This window comes from Buceros rhinoceros, unplaced genomic scaffold (assembly GCF_000710305.1).
Source record: "Buceros rhinoceros silvestris isolate BGI_N320 unplaced genomic scaffold, ASM71030v1 scaffold36606, whole genome shotgun sequence".
Lineage (NCBI taxonomy): Eukaryota > Metazoa > Chordata > Aves > Bucerotiformes > Bucerotidae > Buceros > Buceros rhinoceros.
Window position 1 is genome coordinate 96283 of NW_010417645.1, and position 10841 is coordinate 107123.

General features: G+C 44.6%; 1 protein-coding gene across 1 annotated transcript in view; it reads left to right on the plus strand.

Annotated features, from left to right (window-relative positions):
• The window catches only part of SORBS1 (sorbin and SH3 domain containing 1), a 66537-nt gene extending 59456 nt beyond the window's left edge, over positions 1 to 7081 (plus strand). Inside the window, exons 23-25 of the mRNA XM_010138248.1 lie at positions 4901 to 4959; positions 6092 to 6204; positions 7014 to 7081. Coding sequence (XP_010136550.1) covers positions 4901 to 4959; positions 6092 to 6204; positions 7014 to 7081 — 240 coding nt within the window. The remainder of the gene's footprint in view (positions 1 to 4900; positions 4960 to 6091; positions 6205 to 7013) is intronic.
• Positions 7082 to 10841: the final 3760 nt, after the last annotated feature.

The window sequence follows — 10841 nt, forward strand, 5'->3', positions numbered from 1 at the left end:
ATGTTTCTCCCGAGTGCTGACTAGCACACAGTTCTATTTTGGGTGAGGCACCTGGTTGTAATAGGACCCTGTGGCCTTTCTTTGGCATCGAAGTCAAGCTAAAATTTCTATTTTATGTGCCTTGACAATCAGAGCATTGTCAGTGTCATGTTAAAACTGGGTGTGACATTATCCATGGTCTTGACCTCCTTTCCAGCTCTGGGTTTATGGTTGTTTAGGGAACAGGAGTGATATTTATATGTGCAAATGAATTCTTGTTATCTGTGTGACCCATGCAGAGGCTCATGGTTTCAGCAGAACTGCAGCTAATATCCTGGAGGCCTTTTCAAAACTCTGTCATCTTTTTATTGATTTTAATCAAATGAGAAAAGCACTTAGTGGACATGGAAATGAGACACGTTACATTGGTTTTTAGTTTCCATTACTGTCCATCCCTGGTGTTTGAGATACTTGAGCATTTTGAATTTTAGTTTTATTTTTCATTATAGAGAACCTCCCTAGTTATGAAATTCTGACCCAAGGTTTTTTGCAGTTTTAAGATCTCTTTGGTAGAGGGCTGGAGTAAGGACTGTTCCATTAAGTAACAATACAAAACACAACGGTTCTTTTAGCCATTGTGAAGTTATTCCCTTTTGTTTAGTTTCACAGTCCAAACTAAAAAAAAAAAAAAAACCACCCCCACAGCAAGTGAAGAGTATTTTGAGTATACCTTACAGATAATGTGTTTCAGTCTTCCAGTAAAACATGATGTTAAGCAGTAATGTAATCTATTAAATTAATTTATTTCAGACGGCCCTCAGGGATTTTCTAGTTTAATTCCTGTTTTTCTCTGAGGTCCTGTTAGCACAGTGTGGCAGTCAGCAGTGGTGCTGGCGAGTGTGTGAGCAGTGCAGCAGCTTTGGGCCCGGGTCCGGACTGTGGCTGTGGGGTGGGGAAGGCAGGAGTGGCTGGACAGGAGTCCCTGTATCACCCGGCAGTGTGAGGGAGGTCAGTGGGGGGCTCTCTGCTGCTTTCCACTTGTACAAAATCACTCAGGCAGAGTGTTGAGTCATTTCACCCACTTAGGTAGAGAGGAGAGTGTATGAGGAGGATGCTCAGACCCCATGTTGCTCAGCACAGACGAGCTACGCTTACTTAGCATGGTCATTACTTAGTACCATCTCCAAGGTAAGCTTTTATTCCCCGCAGTGTCCAAGCCGGAGCTGCACAGCCTGCAGCAGGTGTTGGTACCTGCTCCCTGTGGGAGATGCATTTTTTTCAGCTGTAGACACAACCTTCAGCTTCTGAGGCCAGGGAGTCTTTCCATTGACTTTGACAGCCTTTAGGTCAGGCTGCTCCACCCTGCAGTCTTTTCAGTGTCCTTTGTGAGAGCTCTTTGACCAGCTTTCCTCTCACTTTCGCCAGAGCTCGGGCTTGGTGTGTGCTGAGGTTTCCTTTTTTTGCTTTCATTTGGGCTGGGGAGTCCTCCCTGCTCGTGGTTCTCTGTTCACCTGTGGGAGCATCACTGCTGATGAACGCCCTTCTCTGAAGGGATACCAATTTGCCTGTCTGCCTGTCTTGCCTATCTGTTAGTCTGTTCTGCTTAGCTTTCTCTTTGCTTACATAGTCCTTTAACTCCCACCGGAAAGGGATGGAAGACGACATGTAAACAAGAGCTGCAATGGATAGACACACTGACAACACTTGACTTTGCGAGGAGCAGGGACAGCACTACTGAGTAGCCCCAGCATCTTTCTTCCTAGCGGTTAAAGGGAGAGAAGAAAGGGGGTTTTTCTTCGTTTTCTGTTTGGTTTTTTTTTTTTTAAAATCCATCAGGGAAGCTTGTTTGAAGCAGTGGAATGGTACATTTACAGGCTAAAACCATAGGATCTGATCCGGCCAGCTTTTCATCCTGTTTGGCTAATGCTGCATAGTTGCTGACTCTGGGCCGTTTCATCACGTCGCTGTAGGGCTCTGCTGTAGCCCTGGGTGTTAGTGCAGATACACCCACTGCTTTGGTAGGCAGCCTCTGGAGCAGGGGCTAGAGGGGATCCACTTAGTCATGTGTCTTGTTGGGAACTGAGGGCTACTAGGACGGCAGGGGACTGCTTGGCCTCTGCCCTTGCCCAGCTGCCTCATGGAAGTCCCTGTGAGGATCCCACCAGGAAAGGGAATGTGTCCAAGTTTCTGATGCTGGTAGGCTGCACCACCTGGTGTTACACATACAGGCCTTCACCATGGAGCATTCAGAGGTAGTGTCAATTTTTTATCTTTCAAATAACTAATGTAATCCATAATTATTAATACTTTTTGGAGGAAAATCTGGGCAGGGAGGTCACAAGTAATCAATGAGAAATGGACCACACAGTCTTAGGAGCTCTTGGAGCAATTCCAGTAGTTTATTGGTTAGTACGGAGCAGAGAAGCACTTTCTTGAATTTAAAGAAATCATTCTTATAGCTGCCTGTCAACTCAGCCTGGAAATTGGTTAACCCAGCTACCTGACCACCTGAATTAGCTCTGATCTCATCAGATTTGATGCACTGTATCCAGTTGGTCTGCACGATGTTAATTTTTAATTTTCTTTTTTTTGGGCTTCCAGAAATCCTGTGGTGATTTCAGGCTCCACAGTAAATGCTTTGAATGAGAATTCCACTGCGATTAGCCCATCCAACTTACATTTAATTTTCTCTCTGTAGAAATATAGATGGTAACAGCGTATTGTTTCTTAAGGCAGTGATCCCAGATTCCAGTCCCAGACAGTACAGCTGACTACAAAGCAGTTGCTGTGGGGTTGGGTTGGCCTAGAGGGAATCGCATTCCTAGAGAAGAGAGATGGTTTGCCCTAATACAATGATGGGCACAGCTCCAGAGTCCAAGATGTGGTTCAGATGAGCTCTGAGAAGAGGAATTAGACGGGCATGAGCTCATCACCCTGTACTTCTCTAAGCATGCTCGAGCTGAAGGTGTCACAAACCTCTTTAACCTCTACTTCTGCTCTGTCTTGGGATGCCGTGAGAAATCAAGCCTTCTACTGAAGGGCGTTGTTGAAGTGAGTAAAGAGGGGGAGGCAAAGCATAAAAATTGAGGTCTTTGGAGTTTGGGTTGGAAATTGAGTCATCACAGAGGATGGCAATGCTCTGTATTTTATCCAATGCACTTTGACAAGCAGTCCTGCAGCTAGTACAAATAGCCCTATGCCAGTTCAGACATCCCATTTGTTCACAGTGTGCCACTTGCTTTCAGTAGGTGTTTCAATATGCAAAAAGTGTGCAAAACCAGGCTCTGGATACCTGTGTGACTTTCTCAGTGTCCTTCCCCTTCCCCATAAAACCTCCAACCCCAGACACCCTGATTTTCCTTGCTGTGCCCTGGGGCACGTGAGTCCCTGTGAAGAGTTGTGACTGGGGAGGGAGGCAGGGCCGAGTCTGGAAACTTCATAGGTGGTGGTGGTTGGAGCTGGCTTTTCCAGCTGGTGCCTGCTCTGACCTGAAGCTCTGGCTCGTTGTGGGAATTAACAGAGCAACTCTGATCCTTGCTTAGTACAGGATAGGGTGGTTTTGATGGGACTACGCAGCACTCTGCCTTCTGAGGACCCGAGCTGGTCTCTTCTAAGAAAGGAGTGAGTTACTATTCTCTCCTGTGTCAAAGTCATTAAGGACTTTTCTAAAAACAGCAGCAGATTCCTCTCAGCATGATTTGGCCTTTCAAGTTTGGTGCTCTCAAGTATGTGCTTCTGTCCGTTTGTTTTTATCCACTACAGGAATGCAGTATGACACTATGTACCATTTCTGGTTGTAGTGGTGTCTGTAACTGTCCGCTCTGACTCCCTGTTCTGAGCTTCTGTTTCGCTGTCACCTTTCTCTTTGCAGAAGTCTGTGTGCTGCAGTGAGGTTGCATTACTGTAGCCTTAATGTCTCTTGTGTAAATGAAAGACCTTGTTGTCCAAGTTGCTGTGGTGTTGGGGTGGGGAGGGGAAGAGTTGTTTATTTTCTTCTGTAGTCTGCACTCCATTTGATTTTTTTTTTTTTTTAATTCCTACTGATATAACATCTGCTAAAATGTCTTCCTTATCATTTGCTTGGTGATCACACAGCCTTCCCACCATTCATTGAGAGCTGGACCAGATCTCACAGAGTCTGAAAAGAGCTATGTGGTAAGGCCACTGTTCAAATCAGATGTGTAATCCTAGACTCTCTTCATCCAGACAGTAACACCTCAGTAGACATAAAATGCCAGCACTCTTTTTAGCACAAAGTAGGTACATATTTATCTATTTCCCTATATTGTTTTGTTTGCAACAGAAAAAGGGAATTTAGCAATTAGAAAACCTGTTATATATTAGAAAAACTGTCAATGAGAAGTTGGGCTAATTGCACTGCCAGTCCCTTCATGTTAAATGACACAAAATGCATGAATGAAGCGGCCCACCTTGCATTCTTGAACTGACTTCATAGCATTTGTAAGGATGCCACTGCATAACTAATTGCAAACTCTTCTGCTGCTGCTTTTAAAAATATATGTATATGTATTTGTTACAAATCTTCAAACTAAATACCAAATTCTTCTGTATCTTGCCTGTTTTTCCATGCTTGCACCTGGATCCTTCTGCACTCCGCTACCTGGATATTTACCTGGATCTACAACACTCTTTTTTTTTTTTTTTTTTTTTTTTTACTGGACTTACTGGATCTGGAATGTTCCATCTCTTCTTGTCTATATTTTCCCCTCCCTCCCCCTGTTGGCTGTCCTTTGGGTGTTCTTGGATGTCAATGCTGCCTACCACGCAGGAAGCTGTTTGCAATGAGATCATAAACATTGCAGAAAAATCTGTTCATTACTGCAGTACTATTTCTCAGCCTCTTGACTCTCGCCACAAGGTGACCTCTAATGACCATAAACCATCTCTCATCATTTCTCAGCAACCTCAAGCACAGCAACAAGGAGCCAGCCCTGACAGAAGTCAAACACCACGAGACATGTAAGTTCTTTTGGCTCCCATCTCTTCCAGGGGCCTTGTCTCTGAAGATGGGGAGGTGTGAAAGCTTCAGCATTTCAGAAGTTGAATTAGAATTATGGGGAAAGCGTAAGGTTTTCCTTAAAGAACAAAAATAAATGGATATCATCATAATGAGCAATTTAAAACTGGAACTTCTGTGTCTGTATAGCACATGAAACAATGACCTCATGATCCAGGACTGGCTCTCCTTTGGGCACTTGATTCATGCTGGTTATGGAGACTATCTCAATGACTTTGTATCTTGAGCTGGAGACAGATTAATATCCACCTGGCTCATATGGCATGGGTTAATGCGTTCATCCCTGTTCCTAACTTCTCACAGTACGGTGGGCAGTCCCAACACCGATGCCACTTGGGGTGTTTTTGGCCAGTTCTGCAGAGTAATGGTGACTGAATGATCTGAGACCAAGGCTGAGATTTTCAAACCTGTATGGTGGGTTTAAACCTGGAGCTGCCTTTAAGCATTATGGGGCCTTTCACTGGTGGTTTTGAGAACAGTGGCCTGCACTGTGCACTGGGGACTGAAGTTCCATGGCGTAAAGGTATCTCAGAGCAGGATTCAACCTGAGGTTTTGTTTGCACCCTACCTCCTCAGCCATGGCTTATCCAGCAGCCTTAGTAGGTAGTATCTTTTTCTAAGTAGATACTGCGGTACCTACTTTTCATAGTAGGTACTGCAGTAGAGTAGGCAGTATCTTTTTCTAATGTCCTTCACTCTGCCATCTGGTCATTCCTGGCCCTACCTGTGTGCCTGGTCAGGGGAACAGGTGTCTCATTAGCCCAGGAATGTGTGTACCCAGGTTTTGGCGTGCATTTGGTAGGGTGTCTGCACTTGGACACTCTTTAGATGGCAACAAGGAAACCGTAGCTTTCCACGTATCCCACCCAGTGCAGGCATGACGCTTTCTACTGCCATGACCTTGTGACAACAGCCAATTTCATGCACTTGGCTTCACCTCTCGGATGGAAAACACAGGTCCAGATTGCATTGAACAAAATGAGATAGGAGTTAGAAAGGGGAAGGGAGATGTCCCCTTCTGGAGGGATGTCAGGGAAATCCAGTGGCTAACGTGCATCGTCTTTCTGGTTTTAGAGTTAGCTACCAAGCCCTCTACAGCTACACTCCTCAGAACGATGATGAGCTGGAACTGAGGGATGGTGACATTGTCGATGTCATGGAGAAATGCGACGACGGCTGGTTTGTGGGTGAGTGTGATGCCTGTCAGCAGGGCTTTCTGAGATGCAGATGAGCAATTTTGCAGAGTGTCTGGAAGTTGCATTATTTGTGGGTTGAAAAAGATCAACTCAACTTTTTACACTATTTCTCATCTCTTTCCACCAAGAACACTAAAATTAGGGTGCAGTATGGTGGAGCTTTGTTTTCCTTGCTAGGTCTCTAGTTTTATCTTGTTTCTCGTCTTAATTTCCCCATTCCCCTCTTCCTCCTGATCCTTCTTGCTCACAGAGGTGGCAGAGCAACAGAGGGAGCCAAGGAAAACTGGATTTCTGTAGCTTTTCCAAGGCTGAGGGAGCCATGGCAGTCATGAAAGTGGCAAGTAGGGGATGAGGCAAACGCATGGATGGAAGTCGCAGTCCCTGAAAATCCAGCCTCATCTGTAGCTGTATGTTTAGCAAAATCCAGCCCTTTACCTTCGAAGAATGCAAGTCTGGACAGTGTTCTCCATCTCAGCACTGCAAATCTAGGCTTGTTATCTTTTCTTAGGGGAGATTAGCTCATTTACACTGATAGGAGTTTGCCTCCTAGCCTACAGGCCAGGAGCTTTCACCAGCACCTTATTAATTGTTAAAAGGGAAAACCAAAGAGGTTGTTTTAGTAACAGAACTAGTTGTGATCTTGACTGTATCAAAAGGCTCTTTGACAAGGACTCCTATTTAGTTTCAGAAAGCAATTTCTGCAGGCAGAAGAGGCTGCCACCTCTGCCTTTTTAAACCCCTAAGCCTTTCTTGCATGGCTCCATCTCATTCTGACTTTCCTGTGTTTTATTTTGCAACAGGTACGTCCAGGAGAACAAGACAATTTGGCACCTTCCCAGGCAACTATGTGAAGCTTCTGTACCTGTAAAATAACAGTGATCCCACCACGATAGTGATGGCCTTGTTTTCGAGATGGTGTTTTTTAACAGTGAAGAAACAGACAATTAATGAATGTAATAGACAAGAGACAAGATGTGTTAGGAGGATGTGATTATGTGGTACAGTATTGAGTTGAATGTGTAGCCCTGCTTCCATGGTTTCAGGGTGTGATTTGTTTGATGAAGAAGAGACAGTTTCTAGTTTACAGTGCTGCCTTTGTGTATTCCTCTTCCCTCCCCAGCAAGAGTTCTGGTGATAATCTTAATTTGTATGGAGTACTTACCTCTGAGAAGGCTTCAGGGAAGCACACGGTCTAGGTTTTGTTTGTGTGTTGAGATGGGATAGTGCTTTGGGGCAGGACACAGCCTTGCAGCTGCTCCTTTTCACTGGCAAGGTTCAGGGAAGCCAGGCTTTCTGCCCGGTTTCTGCCTCACTGAAGACTCGCTTTGCTCTGCCTTCCACTTCCACAGAAAACCCTTACTTCATGTCATGCACCTTAAGACCCAGCAGAGGCGGAGGACAGCTGATACAAAACTGCAGAGCTCTGGGTGAGAAGGAGTTTGGGACTGGTAGTTTAATCCAGAGGTGTCAGCCAAAGCATAATGCAAACGTGCAAAAATCCCAAACCCTTTAGTAACATATTACTTGTCTCTGTAGGGTTTTTTTCTTTTGTGCAGGGGGTGTGTGTGTGTGTGTGTGTGAGGCTATTGTGTGCATCCAAATGAACTGAGTCTTGTTTTTTAAAGAGAAATCAGCCTGGCTTTGACATTTATCTGCACAAAGAATAGAACCAATAAACAGAACATCTGTGAGAGCAAATCTTGTTTGAGTCCCACGGCCATTCGCTTTCTCTGCTCCTCCTGCCCTGTTGCTGGCCCTAAAGGTTCACAGGCATTCTGAAGCATACTCTTTGGGATGAAGACACTGCTTCTTTCCCAGCATTAAATCTTAGAGGCTCTGATGAATCTGAGCAATGTATCACTGAGGGTGCCTTTTTATTTTTTTTTCTTTTTGGTTACAGTGTTGATAATAAATACATGCATTTTGGCTGCCTCTTAGTCATACAAAAAACGTCTAATCAATTTGGAAAGCTATTCCCAGCAGTTATTACCAGATACATAGATTTGTATTTCCTTGAGGGGGGGGAAAAAAAAAGGCTTGCCTGTATGCTTGCCACTAAGAACACTCTTTTGATATACATTTTGTTATTAGAAAAAGCATAAACAAAACCAGTTCTGTCAGACTCTGCTTCCTACAGTTACCATATAAATAGCAAAGGGTTAGATTGCTATTTTGTCATAAGCCGTATTTAATAATATAAAATGCCTATTTTTATGCTGATGCTTTTATACAGATTTATTAAGAGTAACTACAACTAACTGTTAGCACGACTTGCAATGTTTTGATAAACGAGCCATGCTCCTGGGTTTGTAATCAAGTAGGCTTGTCTTCCGCCTAGGTCAGCGGAAGAGAAGGCTCTGTGTCTCAGAAGTTTGACTGTAAATATGTATATTTAACTTTGTACAGACAATGTACTTACCTTGTATAGAAGAATAATTTAAACACATTGCATGAAGGGAGGAAAAGAAGGAAGTTGTAAAAGGTTGGGATTTCTTTCCACTTTTATTTAAATGATGGAATTCCACGAATGTTCACATAGAGAGGTTTAGCACAAAATATCCATTGTGAAAGGGTTTCAGATAGTACACAAAGCACCACTGTTTCTTTTCTGCAGGAGATAACTTTAATCCTGCATCTTATTTATGGGTTTGTTCTTCTGCTTTGGGTTTGCCCTGCAGTTATTTGCAGCAATATTTAGGTCTGTTGCTAAGATTGGATAACAGCAAATTAATCTATCCAGCAAAGTAACATGATGCTACTGACTGTATATAACATACTCATTTTAAGGTTTTTTTTTTTGTTCTTGCTCTTGCCATTTTAAGTTACGCACACACACACACACAAATTGCAAATTATTTTTGTGGGGTTTTCTGTTTCTTATTGCAGTGGATTACTATTTGACAATTAATAAATGGAATTACTGAATTACTGTTGTGTTCCTTGTAAAAGTTATTAAATAAAGTCTATTCCCACTGTTCCTGTAGCAAAGCACTTTTGTATTCATCCCCCTCAGTGGCTGTCCTTGGCTGTGTCTGTACTGAGCAGTACATGTCAGCCATGGGCTTCCTGAGTGTCCCACACCTGAGCATCCTGCTCGTGGCTTGGCCTGAGCTCACCAGTTCTCCCTCCTGAGCCATAGTCAGGCTGTGACTTTTTCCTCAGAGGAACCAAGGTGTAAAAGCAGAGAAGCAGCTGGTTTACACCCAGATCTCACTGTCACATGGAGTTGGGGTGCAGCTGCTCACTAGGGCTCAGTAATGAACAAGTACCACAAAAGTGCAGCCTGCACCTTTACATGTCTGTATCCTGCACATGCCTTGTGGGGCTGTGCCTACCCCAAGCTCTGGTCTTCCAATAGGAATTTTAACTTCCTTGGCTCCACCTCAGGCTGAGCCAAAATTGGTCAACAGAATCAAACTCTGTGATGATGCGACCAGATGGCCAGGCAGACAGACAGACGTCGCGGCTGCATTTGCAAAGATTTTAGGAAGTCAAACTATAAACAAGCCAATCCTAAACCCAAACTAACAGGACAGCAAAAGCCTCAAGCTATTTTATACATCCTTCGCAAGCCCACAGACACAGTTTCTCTCTTTTGCAGGTTACCTTACATAAAAGCAAAAGGGCAGCCTGACCACCACTTTGCTGCAGTCGCTAGTGTTGCTAGCCCTTGCTTTACAGTGCCCTGGCCCGAGGGGGGAGAAAAAACGACTCATCTGTAGCTACCCAACCTCAGTATTGCCACTGTAATGTACTTGGTGAGGAGCAAGCTAGAAATGCTTCTGTGGCTGCATAAGCTGGGCATGCAGAGAAGTAGGACCCAGCGGTGTGTCACAGCCCTGTGGAAGTCCGTCACACCTTGGGGGGGAAGTAGGTCTCGGTGTCATCTCACTAGTTGCCAGGAGATGTGTAACAATGTGGTGAAAGAACTGCTGCTCTTTGATGAGAGATGAGATTAATACACCAGATGCACGTACCTTGGAAGGAAATAACCTGTGAAATGACAAGTTAACGGAGGAAAAGGGAGGAAGCCAAGAAAGAGGATGCAGAGACAAGGGTGTGCATTGCAATGGGATCGTTCATGGCCATCTTTGTAGGGCCAGTGACTCAGGTCACACCTGAGCGACCTGCCTCACGCCATCTCACTGACTGCTCTGTGCTCCCTGGCTGAATCCCAGCTTCAGCAGCAGCCTTGTACCGTGGCTCCCTGATGTTCTGCTCATTGATGAGCTGTGTTTAGTTACTAAATAAGCAGCAACGCTTGCACTCAAGTTTTAAGTGCCAGCACCATTGCTTTACCCAGCCTCTCCCACCTGTCCATCCTCAGATCAATGGGGGCTTAACATCAACTGGAACAACTATTATATCCTGAATAATAAGAGGGTGGTCAAAAAACCCGTATTGAAGAACTTCTTTTGTTGGTGGTACCACCGCTAAGGGGCTAGAGATGAACAAAGCTGCCCAAAGCAGTGACAAATCAGAGCTAAACCAGGGGAAGGGTAATTCCCTTCCCAGGCTTCACCCTCACTCAGCAGCTGCCAGCTGGGAACCCGCACGCAGAGCCGCTATGTCCATGGCCTCCATTAGGTTTCAGAGTTAACGCCGCACCAGGCTGGGAGAGGCTGGGA